The following is a 24,586-nucleotide window of genomic DNA, read 5'->3' as shown; positions in this document are numbered from 1 at the left end:
GAGGCATGTAGATTAGCCAGATCGGAAGAGGGAAATGAAGCCGCGATTAAAATAATCGCGGCTTCATTTAAATTTAAATGGCTGCCCCGATCTGCCGATCAGCTGTTTGTCGGCAGATCGGGGCAGTCTGGACGCGACACGCCGACAAAGAAGCCTTTCTTCATCGGCACAGGTAAGCCTCGTGAAACCAGGTTTACCTGTGCCGATGAAGAAAGGCTTCTTTGTCGGCGCATCGCGTCCAGACTGCCCCGATCTGCCGACAAACAGCTGATCGGCAGATCGGGGCAGCCATTTAAATTTAAATGAAGCCGCGATTATTTTAATCGCGGCTTCATTTCCCTCTTCCGATCTGGCTAATCTACATGCCTCCGTCGAAGGAGGCATGTAGTCTAGACACACCCCAAGATAATAACTAAGAGAAAGCCTTCATCACCTTCGGTGGACAGGCCACTTAAGAGGCTATCCCCTCAGCAGAAGCCTTCCTCCATTCCTAAGGTACAGGCTTCAGGGGATGTGCAGGCACTGGGGTCATCCGGTATAAACAAACTCCAAGGGGCAGTGCCCTCCAAGGAAGCACACCTGGTGGTCTCGGCACTGAAGCCAAAGAAGACCGCCCCTGTGCTGTTGGTACTGCCAATATCAGTACCAACATAGTTGGTACCCAAGCCACCACATCAGACCACAGCCATTGGTGCACACACAGACAAAGATGCCACAAACTGCGTACCCATGTTTCCCCGGTACCGACCACATCCAAGGCGTGGGGTGACCCTGTACCACAGCAACACGAGCCCTCTGCACCAGTTTTCTGCCAAGGCCTCTCAGCACACATCAGGAGCTGGCAGTTTTGTTAGTACTGGGCACACAACTATTCAGAACCAACACTACACCCATGTTAGAAGGCCCCCAGCAGACTAGGTATACTCTCAAGCTCAGCTCCATCTTTTTCTAGTGACAGTGAGGATGAGGAGGAATTCTCTCTCCCCCTGCCTCCCCTTTCCAAAGCCAGCCTCTCAGCTGCAGCAATAATAGCAGCACAGCCAACCCCAGATGTGACAATCATTTCCATGGTTCCCTCCCATTCCAGTCCCACAGTCATGGCAGAGATGGGACTCTTAGGGTCCCCTGAGAGCTCAGGAGACAGCTCCATAAGTAACAGCTGCAGTTAGACATGAGGCACTAGTACCCAAACCACCTGCATCCTCCAGATCTGATACAACGCAGGAGGAGATGGAAGGATCTGTAGGGGAGACAGGAGGAAGAAACCTTACCTCCATCATACATCTTCCCATCTTTTCCTGACAAATTGATAATGCCTCCTCCATATACAGCAGGAGACAACTTTAAGTCCTTTCAGGACCTGTACAAAAGTGTGGATGATTCCCTGGATATTTCCTTAATGGAGGTACCTGAGGTACAATACAAGTTGATGGATAGACTGCAGGCATCAGCATAATCTAAAATAGCTCTGCCAGTCAATGAGGCCATTTTGGATCCAGCGGCAAACCCCAACCTCTGTTTCCTGAACCTCAAAAAGGGTGGACAGGAAGTGTTATTTTCTGGCCAAAGAGGCTGAATTTTTTAGCTTTGTGCTAATTCACCTAATCAAAATTTATCCTTGTATGCATGTGAACTCTGTACCACAATGGGTACAAGCCCCAGCTTGTCCTTGTTTGCAGGTCAGCATCAGTGCAGTGGCAATTACTGGCCATTGATGACTCAATTGGGGCTATTCCAAGTGCAGACTACACCTGAACAAAAATTGTTTTCCTCTTACACTTGCTAAACTTTCACTGGTTGTTGTGATAACATTTTATTAGTTCTGACCTCAGCACTGAGTTCTCCAGAGAAGAGAAGACGTGCATTTCTATATTTAAAAAAAAAAAAAAAAACTTTTAAAAAATGTAAAGGAGCAAAAAAGAAAAGGCACAAGCCAATTTTTATTTCCTGTTTTGTTTGTGAATCAGGTTGTATCCCTTCGAACTAATAGTTTTTGGTCCTTACAGGGCCCTTGCTGTCTTCTGTTGTTCAGAAGCCACGAGAATCCTGAATAGCGGCAGTGTGTATATTTAGCTAGGCCAAACATATATATCGTTAGTAAATGCAGTTACCAGCAGGGCTGACAGACTCTCCGGGCCCCTAGGCATGGTGTGGGGGGCAGCTCTGCATTCCCAGATGGGTTGGGGCCTCAGGCAAAAGGAGTGAGGTTGGGATAGCCAGCCCTCAATGCTGCCTGGAGTGTGCCATGCTGACCCCTGGCGCCCCTCCAACCAGCCCCAAGAGCGCCATGCGGTGCTCCGGGAGTGATTCATATGGCCTGGGGCTCCAGCTACTGCTGCTCCTACAAGTGCGACATCTGGGAGCCCTGGGCCCTTTTGAATCACTAGGCCCTGGGGCAGTTGCCCCTTCCATCTCCCCTTCCCCCCCCCCCAATTCATTGTTAGGGTTGGCTGATATTTGGAGCCTGCTGTGCCAATTGGTTACTCTGCATCATGTTTATTGTGTAAAAAGCAAGACTCATTTCCCTTGCAAGTCACCTTTACATTTTGTGCTGAAGGATACTAAAACCATACACTCTATGGTGTTCAGTGTTACTGAGGCAGAGAGAACTGCAAAGTCAAGGGCTATTAATAGACAAAGATTTGCTTCCATTCTCTTAAGACTGTACAGTGAGTCCTGTCCTATCAGTACTGGTTACCATCATGAAACACAGGCAGGCTCTGATTATTTAAGGTTTATAATTATAATAATAAAATGTTGAAGTGCAGCTCTGGTTCACAGAGCATGATCATCACCATCTCTCAAGGGTAAAGAGTCCAGAGAAAGCATGCTGCAATATCTGCAGCCTTCAGCCTCTTCTGCACCCATGTCACTGAGGATCTGCTGTTCGTGGCCAAATGTTAAAATACTCCACTATGCTGTACTGGCTTTTATATGCCATAAATAAGCTATGTGTAATAAGGAAATGCTTTCCATTAAAAGCATTTGCAGAAAATCATGCCAGTCTAGATGTAGCCAATGGGATTGCACAGGAACATCATTTTGGAGCTAACAGAATTAATGTGACAGGAACTTATCCTAATTATAGAATCTTTATAAGTAAATAACCTAGCTTTTTCAGCTCTCAGTTAGCATGGCTGGCAGATCAAAGAGATCAAAGCCTTATTTTTTAAAAATCTCTCCCCATTCCTTTTAAAGTTTATGGTAGGGTTTATATTACTAATAGTGAAGCCATAAATGCCATACTTGTTTTCGCCAGTACTGATATTCAGTGCAACAAGGTTTAAGTACATAGTTGTCTAAATTTGATGAGTATTTCCTACCAAAATACATTTGTGTTTTAACAAAAATTTGTCAATTTGCTTTTTAAAAGCATGGCTTGAAATCTTGTTTGCGAATTTATCATTTGTGGGAGGTGTGGAATTGACAACCCTAGAAGCCAAAGCCCTTTTATTATACACAAAGCAAATCTAGAATTTATTATCACGTCTCGCAAGAACACTTTAAACTACAATATCCAAGCATTAACTGTGGCAGTACAAGCTCCTCCCTCTATTGTATGTATTTTACCAATTTCCTAACATAAAAAGTGAAAAAGGATACTTTGGTCTCCATGCACATTTGCTTTTCTGATGAGATTGCTTCATTATCGTAGCAAACACCACTAACTGTGATGCTGGAGGTTTTTTTCTGCTGATGCCATGAAAATGTTGTGAAAGGGGCTTCACCCATTTTCAATATAGGTTGGGCTTTTTACTGTGTCCAAGGGAGTTGTTTTCATCACACATCTTTCTATACATAATCTGGTTCTTCTGTGTGCTGTTAGATCCTGTAATACCATAAATGTCTGACAAGCAATAAAATAGTTATGAGTCTATTACAGGAGTGGGTGGGTGAGGTTCTGTGATCTGCAACATGCAGGAGGTCAAACTAGATAATAACAATGGTCCCTTCTGACCTGAAAGTCTATGACAGGAAAACAATATACTAAGAGAATCTCAGTATGTTTTTAAGTTGTTCGTGCATTGTGAAAAACTAATGAATAGTATTATCAGGGTATTATCTAAACACCTGATGCTCAAGCTATTGTTAGCATATACATAAAATACATTTGCCCAAACCTTGCTGTGATTAAGGGTCCATAGATGAGGTTTGGTTTTTTTTTTTTGAAAGATTTTTGTCTTTAAACATCTTTGAACTTAGACTCACTTTTCTGAGGTTAAACATCTTGGCTGTGTCTAGACTGGCAAGTTTTTCCGCAAAAGCACTTGCTTTTGCGGAAAAACTTGCCAGCTGTCTACACTGGCTGCTTGAATTTCCTCAAGAACACTGATGAGCTCATGTAAGAAATCAGTGCTTCTTGCGGAAATACTATGTTGCTCCCGTTCGGGCAAAAGTCCTTTTGCGCAAAGCTTTTGCGCAAAGGGGCCAGTCTAGACAGCTCAGATTTGTTTTGCCCAAAAAAGCCCCGATCGCGAAAATGGCAATCAGGGCTTTTTTGCAGAAAAGCACGTCTAGATTGGCACGGACGCTTTTCCGCAAAAAGTGCTTTTGCGGAAAAGCATCTGTGCCAATCTAGATGCTTTTTTCCGCAAATGCTTTTAACGGAAAACTTTTCCATTAAAAGCATTTATAGAAAATCATGCCAGTCTAGACGTAGCCCTTGAGTAACTCACTTCTAGTCTAAGGGAAACCAACTAACCTCTGAGAACATGACTGACTATACTGATCAATACAAACATAAGGGGAATCACAGAGCTTGAGAGTCATTAACTAGCTGTGGTATAGATTGAGTTTCACCAGTTGTGCTGCTGGGTTTCCTGCCCTGACCACCAGCTCCAGGCTCTGCCACCAGCCCTAGGCCACCAGGCTCCACTGTCCCAAAGCTTTGCCACTGCTAGGATCCACTGTCTGGGACTTCCAGGCTCTGCAGCCAACCCTAAGCCACCAGGTCTCTGGGCCACTATGCCCAGCCATTGGGCTCCTGGCTCTACTGCCTACCACCAGCCTACCAGGACACTCTGGTTCAATGGCTCTCTGGTCCAGCAATATCAGTGGTCCGTCAGACCAGAGATTCCCAGACTAGAGAGATTCAGCCTGTAATGCATTGTTTCTTGCAGGAGTATGAAACCAAGCAGACTGAAACAATAGATCTGAGTGTCATGAACTGCCCTCATGCTTTTCAGTGGTGCTATTTCTAAAGTTAAGTGATGAGAGCTCAGAAATCTAAGGTCTTTTTAAAGAGACTATTCAAATAACTTGGGAGGAAAAAAAACCTTCCATCTGTGACAAAGCTCCTCCTCAGTCTTGATGGGTCCCTCACTTTCAGTCAGATTACTTGCTGCAAAGGCTCACAGAAGCTCTCAAGTTAGACACCATCTTGCTGTTTGTGGAGCTACTCTCATCATTGGCCAGGATGGGAAAAAACAGGGAAAACACACTTCATAGTTTCTGTGGCCCCACCAAGTGCTACAGGGTAGAATAAACACTTGTACTAAAGCCAATCTCTTTTCAGTACTGAAATAAGAAGTTGGGGGGGAGGGGGAACCTGGGCCCACCCTCTACTTGGGTTGTAGCTAACGCCCGCCCACCTCCTGGACACCAAATAGTCGGAGAAACCTCATAATTGGCTCCAGATGTTTTAATTGGCCTGATTGCACTGATTGATTCTAGCAGGTTCCTGCTGGCTCTGGATTAGCCCTTGTTAGTCTACCCTGGGAATAGGGACCTATTTAATCCAGGGCTAATATATTTCCCCTTAACTACTCTCTGCTAGTTCTCTAACCTGACTCTGTCAGACATTATATCCAGGTAGGGTAATGAGTCTCCTCAATAAGTAAGCAAAACACTTAACCCTTTCCAACACATGCGCAAAGGGTATCTCAAGCAAACATTGTAAATCTGTTACAGAAAGTATTCCTAGATATTATTAGTATTGGGTGCTTGCTAGATGTTTAGGAAGATTTAGGATGATGAACTATCTCCTTCATAGAAATAAATCACTTTATACAATAGTATGTGTATTCTTTAAAATCTGTTCATTTTTTTTTTTCCCCAGGTGTTGCTGTTTTGGACTCAAGTGTTTCTGGGAAGATTGGCTTGCGTGCAGTTATATATTATCTTGCCACTACCATCTTAGCTGTAATCCTTGGTAATAAGATCTATCTCAGGGGCCTGTAACAAATCTTTAATTGATGGGGAGTCCAAGAAAGAAACTAAGGGTCTGATCCTATACTTCTGAAATAAGTAGGAGTTTTGCTATGGATTTCAGTTGGAGCAAGATCAGCAACTCTCTGCCCGGATAAAATTTAATCATCAGTATGGCATAATTGACTAAATAGCATTTGGCCTTTTATCAGACCAAACATAAATGCAGATAGAATCTTCTTCAGCCAGTGCCCAAAAAGCAAAGTTATAAAGTGAGACTTGTTTCAGTTACAGTCCAAGAAGCACAATTACACAGTGGATGCGTCTAGACTGGCATGATTTTGCGCAAAATCTTGCCGCCTGTCTACACTGGCCACGAGTATTTGCGCAAGAACACTGACTTTGTAATGTACAAAATCGGTGGTTCTTGCACAAATATTCCAATGGTCCCGCTCAGGGATAAGCCGTCTTGCGCAAGTATTCTTGCGCAAGAGGGCCAGTGTAGACAGCCACGTTAATTTCTTGTGCAAGAAAGCCAAATGGCTAAAATGGCCATCAGAGCTTTCTTGCGCAAGAGAGCGTCTACACTGGCATGCATGCTTTTGCGCAACAGCAAATCTTTTGCGCAAAGGCACATGCCGGTATAGACGCTCTCTTGTGCAAATACTTTTAACAGAAAAACTTTTCCGTTAAAAGTATTTGCGCAAAATCATCCAGTCTAGACGCAGCCAGTGGCACTCACCTCCCCAGGGAGGGAGATAACATGCTGCTTTCTTTTTAAGCTCCTTCGCTCTTCCCAGAGGTTTCCCACACTCATTTTCACTCTTGCCTTCCTGTACCACAATCCCCTCTTGTAGTCTACTAATTTTACACAGCAGCCCAGCCTTGCCACCTTGCAATTCTCTGCCCTCAAAGTGGACATCTGTGACCCTTTTTTGACCCAATGAAGAGGATTAACCCCCATCTGCCAACTTCTCTGTGGAGTTAACAAACATGAATCAAATTATGGGCACAGGTAGCTCCCATTCATGGAAATAGTTCAAACTCCTCTAAAGGCAGAATTTTGCTCCAAGAATGACCTCTCTGTACATGAAAAAGCTACTTAAATGGGAGTGTAAAGGCATGAGCCTAACAAAACTTCACTGATGTCAAACACTACGATAATTTTGGCCTGTGATGTTTACTACTCAGGATAATATCTTATTTAGTTTACATTTGTGTGTGAGGAACTTTCAGTGAATAAATGCCCATGGAGATTAAATACGGAATAATTTGGGAATTGCCAACTCTTGCTCTAAAGCTTATATTTCAAAGTTAGTTCTGCCTACACCAATAAAAGTCATTCATTGACAGAGGTGTTGAAGGATCTTGGAGCTGCAATTTTATTTATTTTTGTTAATTTCTTTGGGACAAAAATGAATACCAGTACAAGGGCTTAGCTTTTATTACAGAATAGTATGAATTCCTGACCCCATTGAAGTCAATGGAAACTTGTCATTCACTTAATTATGAGCAGGATCAGGCCTTATGTTTACAGATATTTTCAGTTCTGTCTGTTTCTGAAACCTAGGCTTGTGTGAACCTAATACTCAAGATTATCTTTACAAAAGTAAATTCAGTTATGTGGATTAATGGAACAAGGCAACCATATTATCATCTGAAAGCTTATAATGAAAAGTACTGGTAGAGTGAGGAGGAAAAATTAGATCAGCTCTTGAAAACATCAAGAAAAGGAACCATTTGCTCTTACAATAATTGCTGTTAATTATATATATAGTTTTGACTAGATAATATACACATGAAGAGTAATGTCAGAAGGGTCTGACACTCTCAGTAGCATCATAGAGTCACCACTGAAAACACCACTCTATTCTATTGGTGAAACCTCCTCTTAGGATTACAATTATATGGTTTTCTCTTGATTACAGGGATTGTGCTAGTTGTGTCCATGAAACCTGGGGTATCTCAGAGAGCTGAGGAAATTGACAGAACAGGCAGTACCCCTGATATCACAACAGTGGATGCTATGCTAGATCTGATTAGGTGAGTTTTTCAGTTTCCATACTGTTGCTTCAAATACCTAAATGATATAATGCAGTGATTAAAGTGCTTAACATACAAATGCTTCACAATATCTTTTTGAAGTGTAATAATACAAAAAAAAAAAAACCCAAAAGCTACGTTCCCAAAAGTTAGATAAAAGATCACATAGCTCTAAATGGCATTCATACAAAAAAGTTTTATAAAATACCCTTTGCCTACACAAGCAACCTGCGTGTGTTGCTTTTGCAAATAAAGCAGTATACATGAGAAACTTGAGATGCATCTGACAAAGAGGGGTCCAACCCACGAAAGCTTATGCCAAATAAATTTGCTAGTCTTTAAGGTGCCACAGGGCTCCTTGTTGTTTTTGCTGAAACGAACTAACACGGCTACCTACCCTTCTGAAATACTTCAGATAGTAACTTGCCCAAGAATCCAGGGTCAACATTGTCCATGCCATTTATTTCTTCTGCCTCAATTGGAAATAAAATGTGATACTTACTGTCTTAATATGAGAAGAGAAGCCAAAAAAGATCAATAGGTGACTTGCTTGATGGTAACTCTCATTCTGTTTGGTAGAGCACTGGGGACTTCATAGTGTAGCTCTGCAGTGCTTTCTCTTCTCAGTAAAGGTGGTTAGAGAAAACAATCTGTCTCCAGTATAGCAGAAGCAGTCAGCTGGGCTCCACATATTCAGCCATGCTGGAAAACTTAAGTTGGCCTGTTGCTTGCCACTTCTGCAACAGTTATGCTCTTGGCTACCCTTTTCTTAGAATCACTAGCCAATTAGCCCGTCATAAGACGGAATTTTCAGGTCTTCTCTCCTGAGCGCTCTCGCTCCGTCTTCTCTCTTTCTCCTCCTACTGCCTCCCCGCTCTCTCTCAGCTCTCCTCCGCCTCCTGCCGCTCTCTCCGTCTCTTTCTTTCTCTTCTCCTCCTCCTGCCTCTCTCTCCCCGCCCCTCTTCCTCTTCCCCTTCCCTCCCGCCGTGGCGCTTCGCTGAGTGCTGCCTGCTCAGCCGGGCTGCCGCAAGGGAGGGGGGCGAGACAGTGACATACATGGCCGGGGGCGGAGCCGTATATGTCACCGCCCTCCCTTCCCCTCCCACCGGGGGGGGGAGCCCAAATAGCCCCTTGCACTGCTGGATCCCCCGGCGGCCCGGCTGAGGGGCACAGCACTCAGCTGAGTGCTAAAGCAGGAGGGGAAGGGAGGCAATGACGTACGCAGCCCAGCCCCCTGGCCGTGTACGTCACCGCCCTGCCCCCTTCCCCTCCTTCCGTGGCGGCTCGGCTGAGTATTGTGCGCTCAGCCGGTTCGCCGCGGGGCAGGAGGGGCAGGGCGGTGACGTACACGGCCAGGGGGCGGGGCTGTCTACGTCACCGCCCCCCGCTTCCTCTCTCCTGCGGTGGCCCAGCTGAGGGGTGCACCACTCAGCACCACAGCAGGAGGAGGAAGGGGGGTGGTGACGTACACGGCCCCGCCCCCTGACCATGTACATCAGTGCCCCGCCCCCTTGCCTGTCCTACCGAGGCTCAGCTGAGCGGCGCAGTGCCAGCGCCACTCAGCTGGGCCATGGCGGGGGAGCAAGCGGTGGCAAGCTGCCATTTGAGGTCTGCATGTATGGGGAGCGCGGACCCCAAACAGCTGCTTGCCGCCCGGGGCCCAGCTGAGCAGCGCTCCCGCCTGGGCTAGGGTTGCCAGGTGTCTGGTTTTCTACCGGATAGTCCGGTATTTGCACCATCTGTCCGGTAGAAAAATTCAGAAAATACTGGACATGTGTAATGTCCGGTATTTTGTGAATTTCCGGCTGGCCACCGGAGGGAAGCCTAGCGGGGGGGGGGGGGGAAGCAACTGGGAGGTGGAGCTTGATTGGCTTTGGGAGCCCTGTGGTCGCACGCAAAAGCCGGGTGGCGCGGGGGCCGGGACTCCCAGCCACCACCCCCTCCCCCCCCGGCCCGCCTTTTTCACGGGACCAGAGGCTCCCAGTGACAATCGTGACCCAACTCCCAGCTGGGAGCATCTGGTTGCGAGCGGAAGCTGGGCAGGGGGAGTGGCTCCCAGCCCCACCTTCGCCAGGCTTCTGCTGGCGAGTAAAGGGAGTGCCTGCTGGGGGCGCGGCCAGAAGGACACCGGCTGCAGCCAGTGGCTGCACCCCCCCCCACCCCTCGCCAGGTCTGCTTCCCGCCCCCCCTTCCTCTGTCCCCCCCCCTCCCATCCAACCCCACGGCCCCTGATCGCACCCCCAGCTCTGCTTCCTGCCCCCTCTTCCTGCTGGCCAGCCCCACGACCCCCAGACACCACCCCCCCACCAGCCCTGCTTACCGCCCTCCTTCCGGCCAGCCCCGCCCCCCTTTCTTTCCCTCTGTGGCGCTCCGCCCCCTTCCCCTCCCTCCATGGCGCACTCAGCTGGGCCCCAGTAGGGGATCAAGGGGTGGCAAGACCCCAAACGGCCGCTTGCCACCCTTGCTCCCCCGCCAGGGCCCAGCTGAGTGGCGCAGTGTGCCACAGAGGGAGAGGAAGAGGGGCGGGGCGCTGACGTACACGGCCAGGGGGCGTGGCCGTGTACATCAGCGTTACAGATGCACAGACAATGGGCTACTATATATATGATAGGGTATGTCTAGACTACATGCCTCTGTCACCAGACGCATGTAAATTAGACTACCCAACATAGTCAGTGAAGCCGGGATTTAAATATCCCCGGCTTCATTACAATAAAAATGGCCGCCGCACTGTGCCGGCTCAGCTGATTGTTGGCACAGCACGGCATTCAAGATGCGGATTGGTTGACAAGGAACGCCTTTCTCGACCACTCCCTTGTACCTCATGAAATGAGGTTTACAGGAGCGGTCGACAAAGGCGTTCCCTGTCGACCGATTCGCGTCTTGACTGCCACGCTGTGCTGATGATCAGCTGAGCCGGCACAGCGTGGTGGCCATTTTTATTTTAATGAAGCCGGGGATATTTAAATCCTGGCTTCACTGACTGTGTTGGGTAGTCTAATTTACATGCCTCTGTCAACAGAGGCATGTAGTCTAGACACACCAATAGAATAGTAGAACTGAAGGGACCTCGAGAGAACATCAAGTCCAGTCCTCTGCCCTCATGGCAGGACCAAACACCATCTAGAATAGATCATCCCTGATAGGTGTCTATCTAACCTGCTCTTAAATATCTCCCGTGATGGAGATTCCACAACCTCCTTAGGCAATTTATTCTAGTGTTTAACCACCCTGACAGAAAATTTTTCCTAATGTCCAACCTAAGCCTCCCTAGCTGCAATTTAAGCCCATTGCTTTTTGTCCTGTCATCTGAGGCCAAGGGGAACAATTTTTCTCCCTCCTTCTTGTAACACTCTTTTAGATACATAAACCACATGAAGGTCGTTACCTAAAAGTTATAATAGTGATCTAAAATTCTACTACTATGAATTTTAGCAACTTTTGCACAGGTTCATCTCAACTTGTTTTAAGGACCAAATCCTGATGTCCTGGTCCTGGTTTCACTCAGTCCACACTTGTGCAGACTACCCAAGACTTCAAAGGAAATGTTACCTTAGTAAGATTTTGAGAAATAAAGAGAAGAGTTTAAGAATGATTTGGAAGGGACATAAATCCACCTGCTTCAAGGAATGAGTCATCCTCTAGATAATGGGGTTACAGAGGAAACTCTCCATCAGGGCAGGTTATCCCATAATTGCTCACTAGAGGGTTTCTTGCCACTTCCTTTGATGCATCTTGTCATTTTGAAATCCAGGCCTACAAAAACTCTGTTCCCCCACCACAGTGTTCATAAACATACTTCCTCTTCCTGCACATCTCTACCCAATACATGATTAACTATATAAAAATGAATTTAGACTCATTACTGTCCTCCTCATGCAAATGAGGGAGACAGCACATGGGTGCCAGTTCAGCCTAAAATTGGTGGAAATTCATCTTGTTTCAGGCTAAGTTGGCTCCTGTTTGCTTGTTGGCTAGGTTTTTTTGGGGGGAGGGGTTGTTTGTGTGTGTTGAACACTTTTACATTATAGCTTCTTATTTATTGATTTGGCTCTTGGAATCCACCCTTACCAATGGTTCCAGCCAATTGGAATGAAAGTTTAACTCGGGTGATTTGACTGCAGTCCATTCTAGCCTGTGATTGTGTGTCCTTTCTCCTCCCGTCCCCTGCTGCCTGACTGTGCATACTAGCAGCATGCACATGACTGTTAAAGGACATAAAATTTCCAGTGCCTTCATTCAGCTGGAACTCTAGGCACCCCCAACAGAACAGCACCAGGAGAGTGAGTAAGAGTAGGGGAAGGAGTCCTGTCTTTGTTTAAAAAACAAATAAAAATCTGAAGGGTGGAAAGAAAAGCTCTTAGCCTGGCTACTGCACGGAGTGAGGAGCAGGGGCACCATTTAGAGAGACTGGGGGAGCTGTAGCTCCCTTGGATTTTGTACTAGGGGTTTTCCCCTCTAGTCCCCAATAGAGCTCTTAAGTTCAACTCAACCTGAATGTGATATGTATTGAATTCAGAAACTGGGAGCAGCACATCCTTTCTGTCTGGGAGTTTATTAACAGAGGCAGGATGATTAAGGTAACAAAAGGCTTGTCATTAAAGTAAACATGGATGATCCAGAAAGCATTAGATGATCTGGAAAACATTGTCAGGTACTGCAGTCAAAAGATAGGGAATAAAGGGAATAAATGGTTAAAATGGAAAGAAGTAAATAGTAATGACCCCCAGGGGTCTGTACTGGGACTTTTGGTCTGACCCATTATGGCCATTTTAATGTTTTTACATAGAATCCAGATGTATTTGCCCCTGCTGGAATCTACTAGAACCCCCCGCCTCAGAGCTAATACCCAGGAGTCCTAATAGGGTCTCTCTCTCTCCCCGCAGAGTTAATAACAAAGTAATACTATATATTAATATTTTAAACCCTTAAGTGACTTGCCACATGATGTCAGAACATGCTATTATTAGAACTGAATGGGTCTAATATTTGCCTTTCTTTTATATAGGAATTAGATAGGGTTGCTTATTTATATCCTGTCAGCTAACTGCTAAGTTTTCTGCCAGAAAATGAAGGACTAAATAATCCCTAGAATCATGGTTAGAGTTGCCCCCCAATCAAAATCTGAAATGGCACCCCTCAGGAGGAGGGAAGAAAAACCCCTCCAAGTGCTACAGATGTCTCATGGGGGGGTGGGACAGAGAAGGACATCCCCAGTGACAGCTGCGTACACAACTACACAAATGGAGTTTAAACAACAGTTCCAAACCAGAATAGTTCCTTCCAGTTCTTTCCTGCCTGCCTGAGGTGCCACTGAGGGAAGGTACTAAGAGCCAGGAGGCAGGCATGGGGGGGCACAGGGAGGCCCAAAGAGAGTGTAGGGCAAGGGAAGATACTGAAAGCATAATAAGTAGGCATAAGGGCATGAGGAAGCACTAGGATGAAGGACAATGGAGGTACCAGGGGGCACAATGGAGGTACCAGGAGGGGTAGCACAAGGGAACAGGATAAACTTCAGGGGGATGCAGTGGGATCACAAAATGCACCCTGGGGGATCCAGTAACAATGTTTTTTAAAAGAATTTGTTCATTTTTGGCCTAATTTTGAAATGGGATTAGCTTGAATTTGTCATATTTTGAATGTCAGGGTTGCTTATTTATATCATGAAAATTGGCAACCTTGAAAGATCCTGGATGTGGTTGTTAATCAATTTAAATGTCAAATACTGAAAAGTGGCCCTGGAATTCCACGTTAAATTAAACAGCTACCAGAACATTATGAGTTGAAGTTTTGTCTTGACCAGTGTTTCAAAGCTGACGATGATAAATTCATCACTGGGAAGAGTGATTGTGTACAAAAGCAATACACCCCATTTTGGTTTTCAACTAGCTGGTTATTTTATTTTGAAAAATAGATTGTTTTAGTACGTCATAACACTGCAAAGCCTTTAATTTATTTAACAGGAATATGTTCCCAGAAAACCTTGTCCAGGCTTGTTTTCAACAGGTAAGGTCAAATATTTTTTGCTGTTACTACAGTTTATTCCCATTTATTCAGTTCTTATTTCCAAGTTCCCAGGTGTTATCAGTTCCAAGGTGTTTCCCTTGAGTTGCAGCAATGTGCAAGGAATTAGTTATGAAAAATCAGGGTGGCTGTTGCACAGAATTGAGACATGATCTACTGGAAAATTTATATTATTAAAAATCTCATTTTCCTTTCTACTGAAATAGACTTTTTATTGCTGGCTCAAAAAAAATTATTCATCCCTTCCATGATCCACTGTTTTGGGAACTAGAAGAAGAATCAAAGCAGTATGGGCATGTCTACACAGCAGGGCTAAAGCCAAGATAAGCTATGCAACTTGAGCTACATCAATTGCGTAACTTAAGTCAAAATACTTTATTTCAGCTTTTGGCACTGTCTATACATCAGGAAGTCTGAGAGAGCACTCTTCCGCTGACTTCCCTTACTCCTTGTACAATGAGGGTTACAAGAGTTGGAGTAAGAAGTCCTCCAGCTTGACATTATTTCGACATTATGTCTGAATAACTGTTTGTAGTGTAGACGTGGACTTTGTTATTTCGGAATGACATCAGTTATTCTGAAATTACGTTGCTGGGTAGACATAGCCTAAGTGAGCACAACGTTTTATTCTTCAGAGATAATGTATGGGTTGAGATGTGAGACCTTTGTAACGATATCTGAATACCCTGTTCTTATATTGAGAAATTTTTTGAACTCTTCATTTTGAACTCTTTTTCATTCCCTACACACCCCATACATCTCTCTCAAATCTTCTGTAGATTATTGGAACTGGTGTCTGGATGTCTCTTCCACATGACAGACAAGAGATTATAGTCCAAAAATCTCTTGTGAGAAAGAATGAGGCCTAGAAGAGCTAAGATGTTTAAAGGTGCTACAGAAGAGATAAAATGATCCATTCACCCACAACAGTCTCATTCCCAATTTATTCACATGTAAAACTGAGGAAAAAACTTTTGAGGAGATTTGCAAATATATTTGTTGTACCTTATGATGTTACCGCCCCCAACTCCTCCTCCCGCTTTTTTTTTTCTTCCTTCCTCAGCAGTGGAGTATCAGATTTACTGCAGGGATCTGAAGCTCACCTAGTACAGACCTTAACATTTCCCCAAAAAAGATGTTTATCTTTCTCTGCAAAATAGAATGTGTGTATTCAGTATGTAAAAGCGTTTATAGCAATACAAGTTGTACCTCCCTAAACTGGGACTTTCTCGGTCTGGCAATATCTGTGGTCCAGCAGGGCCATGGATGTTCCTGAGCCAGAGAGCCCTGGGGCCAGCGTCTGGCAGACAGGTCTGGGAGCTTGCAGCAGATGGGATGGGACTGGCAGGAGGGGGCCAGCTGCCCAGCCAGGCCAGGGACAGAGGGGCCGGCCAGACCAGAAGTGGTGGGGCGGGACGGATGGTCGGGGGGCCAGCAAATTCCCTCATTTGGGACCAGTTAGGTTCTAACAGTGCCAGACGAGGGAGGTCCAACCTGTAGTAATTTTGTATGTATATAATAAGGGACAAATACTACACCTTGCACCAGTCTTGTAAACGGCTTCTTTGCAGGAGCAAAGAGGAAAGAACCTTTTTTGTATCCTCATGGCTACCATCTTCACTACCAACCTCTCAATAGTGACTCTCAGAAATTTCATTTGAATATTTGCTTGACTATACCCATGGATTGCAGATCTCTTGTGCTGGATTCAGAAATCCTGCTCCATCCCCAAGGAACTGCACAGATTCCATATTGTGCACCTCATGGGTGGGAAGCAGAATTTGAACCACAGTATCTTTGTATGAGTTCCCAGTGTCTCAAAAGAAGAAACTCAGGGCACATCTAAATTATATTCCTCTTTCTAAAGAGGAATGTAAATGAGGCTGATCAAAAATTCAAATGAAGCACGGATTTACAAATCTCACACTTCATTTGTATAAATGAGTTTGCAGATGATACCAAACTGGGTGGGGTTGCAACTTCTTTGGAGGATAGGGACATAATTCAAAATGACCTTAGCAAGTTAGAGAAATGGTCAGAGGTAAACAGGATGAAGTTTAATAAAGAGAAATGCAAAGTGCTCCACTTAGGAAGGAACAATCAGTTCCATACATACAAGATGGGAAGCGACTGTCTAGGAAGGAGCATGGCGGAAAGGGATCTAGGGGTCATAGTGGACCACAAGTTGAATATGAGTCAACAGTGTGATGCTGTTGCAAAAAAAGCAAATATGATTCTAGGTTGTATCAACAGGTGTGTTGTAAGCAAAACTCGTGAAGTCATTCTGCCGCTCTACTCTGCACTAGATAGGCCTCAGCTGGAGTACTGTGTCCAGTTCTGGGCACCACATTTCAAGAAAGATGTGGACAAATTGGAAAGGGTACAGAGAAGAGCGACAAGAATGATTAAAGGTCTAGAGAACATGACCTATGAAGCCAGGCTTCATGAACTGGGCTTGTTTAGTTTGGAAAAAAGAAGATTAAGGGGGGACATGATAGCGGTTTTCAAATATCTAAAAGGGTGTCACAAGGAGGAAGGAGAAAATTTGTTCCTCTTGGTTTCTGAGGACAGGACAAGGAGTAATGGGCTTAAAGTGCAGCAAGGGAGGTTTAGATTGGACATTAGGAAAAAATTCCTCTCAGGGTGGTCAAATATTGGAATAAATTACCAAGGGAGGTGGTGGAATCTCCCTCTGGAGATATTTAAGAACAGGTTAGATAGACATCTGTCAGGGATGGTGTAGATGGAGCTTGGTCCTGCCTTGAGGGCGGGGGGCTGGACTCGATGACCTCTCGTGGTCCCTTCCAATCCTATGATTCTATGATTCTATAATCGCGTGAGAGTGCTTTTTCGAAGAAAGGTTTTTTGAAAAAGAAACCGCAGTCTGAACAGGGTTCTTTTGGGGAAAAAAAAAACCTTTTTTGAAAGAACCCATACTCCTGAAAAGTGAGGTGTACAGGTTCTTTTGAAAAAGGGTTTTAAAAAAAAAAAAAAAAAAAACTCCATCCAGACTGCATTTTCTTTTTTGAAAAACCTTTTTTCGAAAAAGCGCTCTCACGCAGTTATGCAAATGATGCACGAGATTTGTAAATCCGCACTTCATTTGAATTTTTGATCGGCCTCATTTATATTCCTCTTTCGAAAGAGGAATGTAGTTTAGACGTGCCCTCGGTCACTCAAAATTATTTGAAAGCTTCACATATCTGAGTACAATTGCTGGCCAGAAATCTTATGGAAGTCAGAAATGTATGTCTTTTGCTCTGAATTACTGGGTAGATTTGCCATTGTTCTTTTCCTTGGTATTCCCAAATAAATGTTATAATTTTTCACTCCAAATTTCAGTATAAAAGCAAACGTGAAGAATTGAAACTTAAAAAAGTACCGGAAAAAAACAGCACCACGCTTGCGGGAGGGCTTGTTACAAATGTCATGGCAACAGAGGCTTTGAAGGTACGGTTTTTATTACTATATTCTGTTTTACAAAGAGAGAGATAAGAATAAGGAGGGATTTGTAGACTGAGATATAGTTTGTTCAATACATTAATGATCTGGAGGAGGAAGCAAAGAGCAAGTTGGTGACATTTATTTGGAACATAAATAAGATATGCAATGGGGGAAAATAATCTAAAGATCTCATGTGATGATGAATTTTAAACTTGCTGAATCACTGAAGGAAATAGAGTCATAATGGAGGGCTCGCTCAAACTATGTGTCTCATGTGCAACCGAGGTTAAAAAGCAAATAAAATACCTGTGGATATTACAGAAAGAAAATAGAATGTGACCATGTGTTGGCATCCTGATGGTAGTAGTTAAATGTTCTTATCATTTGATAGCTCCACAAGGAAAAGATTGAAAAAGAAGTGTTTTAATAAATATGATCAGAGGTATGGAAAGACTTATGTATGAGGACAGCTAGAAAAGACTAGTATTAGCCTGGAGAAAAAAGTAAAAGGGATTTAATAATACCTGAATACAAAATTTTGAACAGAATAGTATAATGAATATTGATCAGATGCTTTTTTTTAAAACTAACTCTCATAAGAGCAAGGGGAGATTTGCCTAAATTAAATGGAAAAGTGGAAAGCAGTAAAAAATCAGGCAAGGTATGGGTTCTGGGAGGGAGTTTGGGTGTGGGAGAGGACTCTGGGCTATGGCAAGGATTGGGGTACAAAGAGGGGTTTGGGGTCCTGGTGACACATACTGCTGATCCCAGGAAGGAACTAATAGGTCCCTGTGATCTCTAGGCACAAAGAAGCTCCACATGTTGCCCTCATGCCTATAGGCAATGCTCCTACAGCTCCCATTGGTCACAGTTCCTGGCCAATGGGCACTTTGGAACTGGCACTTGGGGTGGAGACAGTGCACAGAGTCAGTCTGCACCTGGGGGGGCCACAGAGACCTGGCAGCCACTTTTGGGAGCCATGCAGAGCCAGCAAGGTAGAGAGCTTGCCTTAGTTTCCGGTCCCTACTGCACTACCAAGCTGACTTAACAGCCCAGCCAGTAGTGCTGATGAGAACCACCAGGGTCCCTATTTGACCAGGCATTCCAGTTGAAAACCAGACACCTGGCAACTCTAACAACAGCATGCTATGTCTTGAAGTAGTTTCCATCATACACAGGGTTTACAGTTTAGTTCAATGGCTCTCAGAACCCCCACTAAACAGATTGTTCTACCATCCCTGCTTGAATAACCACAGGATCATAAAGGCATCTTTAAACCATCTTAATCCCCATACACAAACACACATGCTCCCTGCTGCAAGTATGAGACCAAAGAATCAGGCACCTTGTCTTTTCGGTGAAATAAGATGTTTTCATTTAGCACTCATATAAAGTATATACACTGTTCCTTTTCAGTAACACTCTTCCTGGTTTCAATCTACAGAACACAACCAAAGAATACAAAATAGTAGGCACGTATTCTGGTGGCATTAATGTACTGGGCTTGATTGTCTTTTGTCTTGTCTTTGGAATTGTTATTGGGGAAATGGGAGAAAAAGGACGAGTTCTGGTGGACTTTTTCAATGCACTGAACGATGCTACAATGAACATTGTTCAGATCATCATGTGGTGAGTACAATGATATATCTTGGTATTTTTTTGTTCTCTCCTTTAAGCAAATTTTGCCATAAGCTTTAATGAAAGCATGATCACAGTCTGTGTGATCACAGCAAACTTCTCACAGCAAACTACTTTAAAATAAAAGTAAGTCTAATAAATAGTTTGCAAATTCAAATAAGGAACTATAATATTAACTAGTTTGCAATTTGAACCCTCACTTACTTCTGTATTCACAAAGTGGTCATGTAATGTGAAACTTCAGAATCATTAACCCAATACTAAAAATAGGCTTTTTGAGATTATATGACATTTATTTTGGACAGGGAAACCAAATTACAAACACAGGCCTTAATTTTGAAATTGGAGTAAAATCCTGCAGTCTGACTACCTGCCTATTCAGTGCGACATTATTTGTTATAAGATTTTGTAGCAATCAGATTGCAAAATAAGGGGCATGATTTTTACCAGTCCTTTATGGGGCTTGATACTGCAAACACCTGAAAATAAAAGCATCAAGTTTATTACTGTGACCTGAAAAAAATCAACACTCATGACAGTATGCACCATACACCATAATAGTTTATAGGCTCAGGTTGTAAGCATGTGAGATCTCAATCTGAAGAGAGCCAGTGTAGCTTGTAAAGCAATAGCTTTTGCCTCGATTGATTGATAGTTCTGTCCTCCACAAGAAATGCATTGTCCTGATGTATTAATATATATATTATAGAGAGATATAGCCCATGATTCTGCACTGCAATCTCCTTGAGAATAAGGGAACTTTCCTATCTGGATCTCTTTCCAGAGTAAGGTTATAGGTCCCAATCCTGCAAACTCTTTTTCATGTGCATGATTTTACTCTCATATGTAAGGTTCTGCAGGATTGGGGCATAGTTTGTAATCCCTCGCCCACTTCTCCAACCTCTGTGAATATGTCTTTACTCATTGCATGTGGAACTGTGGTTACTGCTATATATACTCTGACACCTAAATTTGCAAACACTGTTTTCATATGAAAAATCACTTCTAATGTAATACTTTTGAAAGTGAGTAAAATTCTATTGTTACAGACTCCTACCCCAAATTTTCCTTTATTTTTATAGTGATGAAAATAAATATTTCTTATTAAAGAAAGAAAATATATTCTGTTGTGCCAAAATCTGTTTATTGGCACAATCTGTGTAGCAACATCAGCTTTATCAGAAAATGCATTTTTAATTAAGCTATTTTGTGCACCATAGGTGTATGCCACTTGGCATTATGTTCTTGATTGCTGGGAAGATAATAGAAGTTGAGGACTGGGAAATCTTTCGCAAACTGGGTCTTTATATGGCTACAGTACTATGTGGGTATGTCATTCCTTAAAAATAAAATGAAAATATATGCTTTGATTGGACCACACTTTATTAGATTTTCATTATCTACAACAAACCAGCTTCTACTATACCCAGACAGAAAATAAGATCTGAGGTAAGATTCCCTCATCTTAAAGTTATTTGGGGATATGTTGCATTAGAAGTGCACCCTTTCCTTTAAACTGCCAGCTGCCTTGCAACCAGGGGTGCTGATCAGAGAAACCATGTATTTGATATCTGTTATTACTGCTTCAATCCAATACACCTAGTTCTAGCATCATTGCTTGCAACATAAAAAGAAAAGGAGTATATGGAACTCAGTACTTTCTGTCTTAACTGACTGCTCAGTAGGTAATGTTGCTTTAGAAAATAGAGTGATACCTCCACTAAACTCAGGGAGGATGGGGCTGGGAAAGGAAATCTCCTGGCATAAAGAACCCTGCTGCTCTCACCAACTCATTAGCAGCCCAGGTTTGCCAGCCTATTGAAAAGGTTATGTTGCCCTTTTCAAAGTTTCTGGGCATCTGTAGGCTAGGATGAGCTGCACTGAGAACCTATGCCCCTACACTATGCCTCTTGTGGCCTATTCCCAGCTCCATGGTTTGGGGAAGGAGAGGAAATTATTTCAGGGAGGCAGTTTCCACACACAGCAGGTGATTCGCATCCAGAGAATCTCCTCTGTGAATTGATTCGGAGGCATAATCTGAGACATTGATTCTTTGAGACAAGAGTCGCTGACAAAGTCTCAAAAGTAGCATTTACTATCTAGCTTTAATCCAGGGCACCTCTTATAGGAAAAAAAAATCTATTTTAAATCTAATGACTCTACAAAATCTTCCTTGTGTGTGACCATTACACTAATCCCTTTGTAGGTCTGGGGACTTAGTAAAGACAGTTTAACGGCAATGAGAAATATAGCAATAGATAATCTACACCTCTGAAGAATATCCCATAAAAAACGCTGTTTGAAAAATAAATTCGTGCTTACACTACCATTAAATTAGGTGCATTTAAATATCTGCTTCCAAGGCACTGAAGCATAACATCCAGATTGTGTTGGTTCGCTGCCTTAAGCTTCAGCTTCAAAATATCTTCAGTGTACTGAGAATTTATTCATGTTTTGTTTAGAGACCAGATCCAAAGCAGCTTCAGCGCTTGTGCCCACCTTTGTATACTGACACAAGCTATTCTTCAAAAGCATTTCACAAGGTTTCTGAAAACTGAGCGAAGAGAGGGTAATAATGTTTATAAATGTAAAGTAATGCATATGGGAAAAAATAACCCCAACTATACGTACAATATGATGGGGAGTAATTTAGCTACAAATACTCAAGAGAGAGATCTTCGAGTCATTGTGGAGAGCTCTCTGAAAACATCCACTCAGTGTGCAGCGGTATTCAAAACAGCAAATAGAATGTTAAGACTGATTTAAAAAGGGACAGCGAATAAGACAGAGAATATCTTATTGCCTCTGTATAAAACTGTGGTATGCCCACATCTTGAATACTGATGTGGTTGCCTCACCTCAAAAAAGATATATTGGCATTGGAAAAGGTTCAGAAAAGGGCAACAAAAATGATTAGGGGTTTGGAATGTGTCCCATATTAAGAGAGATTAAAAAGACTTGGACTTTTCAGCTTAGAAAAGGGGAGACTAAGGGGGGATATGATAGAGGTCTATAAAATCATGACTTGTATGGAAAAAGTGAATACAGAAAAGTTATTTACTTATTCTCACAATATAAGAACTAGGGGTCACCAAATGAAATTAATAGGCAGCAGGGTTAAAACAAACTTAAGGAAGTTTTTCTGCACTCTGCACACAGTCAACGTGTGGAACTGCTTGCCAGAGGATGTGGTGAAGACTAGGACTTAACAGAGTTCAAAAAGGAGCTAGATAGATTCATGGAGGTTAGGTCCATCAATGGCTGTTAGCTAGGATGGGTAGGAATGGTATCCCTAGCATCTGTCAGTAAATAGGTAACAGGAGAGGGACCATGTGAGGATTAACTGTTGCGTTCCCTCCCTCTGGGGCATCTGGTGTTGGCCACTGTCGGCAGACAGGATACTGAGCTAGATGGACTTTTGGTCTGACTTATGGCCGCTTTTATGTTAACATAAATGGGCTTAACTCAAGCTTCTCTAAAAGGAAATGAAACAATCTTATTTTTTTTTTTTTGTGAATCTTTGCTATATATATGGTTTTTTATTAAGGCTGTCAATTAATGTGCATTTCCACGCGGCACTGCCCCTTTGAAACGCCATGGTGGCATTTCAAAGGGCAGCCCCGAGTGGCGCCCAGGATCAGCTGTGCAGCACTGTCCCTTTGAAACACCGCTCCAGCGTTGCAAAGGGGCAGCGCAACATGGAGCCTGGGATCAGATGGAGTCTTATTATTGTTTAACAGTACGATTAATTGTGTGATTAATCATAATTAATTTTTTTAATCGCACGATTAATCTAGCTTAATTTTTTAATTGCTTGACAGCCCTATTTTTATTTCAAAAGTATATTTTAATTATGTATGCTTTCACATTGGGACTAGCAAGAAATAATTTTAAATTTCAAATAGTAATTCCTTGAAATGTAATGACTATATAAATTAAGATTTATTACAGATTCAGAAATGAAATACTTGATTCTGATAATATTTCTTTTTATAAATTTCCATTCTAGTTGTGGAAACATTTTGTGCCAATTTTATAAAGGTGGCAGAAATTAATAATTTCCAATAACCTCTGTTCATTCAAATTAATTCTTCTGATTTTAGTTATAAATCAAACGATGGGCAGAAATTAGGAACATATAGAAAGATACAGTATAAATTCAGCAGTTTTGTACATTAACAACTCCAGATAGCCTGGAGAAGGTATTCACTAACTGACCTATTACTGTCCTTTGACTTCAGTTTTATCTAGGACAGCAAATATTATTATTACCTACTAATAGTTTTTTTCTTCTGTGTTAGAACTAGGGCTGTTAAATATCAGTTAATTGATATTTAACTCATGATTTTTTATCAGTTAGTTAACTATTCTATAGTCCCCAGGGGTGGGAGCGACAGTACAGAGGCAGTAGTGCAGGGTTCTAAGAGGGAGCTGGTCCACAAGGGGAGCCAGTTTAAAAGCCAGTTTCCATTGTGGACCAGTTGCCTGTTGACCAGTGCTGCTCCCTCTGATACAGAGGCAGCAGAGCAGGAAGGCAGCAGCCCCTGTCCGGGCAGGGGGGGTCTGAGTTCCTGGACCCAGCTGCCTGCCCACCTGGCTCCTAATACACTTTAAATGCAGAGCCACAGCAGGAATAGGTTCTGAATCCAGCACAAGCCAGAACTGAGCCAGGCTGCTGGCCAGCCTGCTAAAAAATTTACTGGCAAGGTCAGGGGAAGGGAAATGTATGTAGTCTATAGCATTAACCCCTAAGCTTTTGTTATCGGTTAATCAACTACACTATTTAGAACTACACTAGCTAGAACCCTAAGGCCCCTAATAAGGCCCATGTCTTGCTGGGTACTGTATAAACACACAAGTAGACACAAGTAAATGAAGTATTGCTACATGTATCTTTATGTTTAGATAGCAGCCACATGCCCTGGGGCATAATGGCTTGTAAATAAGTCCCAAATGCTTTTTTGAAGGTCACCCCCTTTAAGGGCGCCCGGATTTTCAGCCCTGCAGACCATAGGCTCTCATCCTAAAAGGGCCAGTGATCGACTCTCCTTGACTATGCAGGAAGGATTTATGGAAAGCTCCGCAGAGCTCTGCTGTAGCTAACTATGGGGAAATGCAAAGAAAAGAGCACATGCTTTGAAACACTGAACAAAAGGGGGAGTATTTTATAAACAGATTCACAGAAGTGAGGTTAGCATCAGGCATTAGCCAGCAGGAGTGAAGGAAAGATGCCTGCTCTTCCTTCTCCCATCTTTAGATAGCTAAATACCTAGCTCACATTTATTATGTA

At 43.2% G+C, this 24,586-nt stretch overlaps 1 protein-coding gene across 1 annotated transcript in view; it reads left to right on the top strand.

Annotated features, from left to right (window-relative positions):
- The window catches only part of SLC1A1 (solute carrier family 1 member 1), a 63,934-nt gene that overhangs the window by 18,087 nt on the left and 21,261 nt on the right, over window positions 1-24,586 (top strand). The window contains exons 3-8 of the mRNA XM_075931640.2: window positions 6,059-6,151; window positions 8,076-8,190; window positions 14,154-14,196; window positions 17,557-17,664; window positions 19,103-19,287; window positions 20,517-20,624. Of these exons, the coding sequence (XP_075787755.2) occupies window positions 6,059-6,151; window positions 8,076-8,190; window positions 14,154-14,196; window positions 17,557-17,664; window positions 19,103-19,287; window positions 20,517-20,624 (652 nt within the window). The remainder of the gene's footprint in view (window positions 1-6,058; window positions 6,152-8,075; window positions 8,191-14,153; window positions 14,197-17,556; window positions 17,665-19,102; window positions 19,288-20,516; window positions 20,625-24,586) is intronic.

This window comes from Pelodiscus sinensis, chromosome 6 (genome assembly GCF_052426305.1).
Source record: "Pelodiscus sinensis isolate ZL-2025 chromosome 6, ASM5242630v1, whole genome shotgun sequence".
In the NCBI taxonomy this organism is placed as follows: Eukaryota; Metazoa; Chordata; order Testudines; family Trionychidae; genus Pelodiscus; species Pelodiscus sinensis.
Note: the sequence above shows the minus strand (reverse complement) of the source record. Positions and strands in the feature narration are given on the sequence as shown.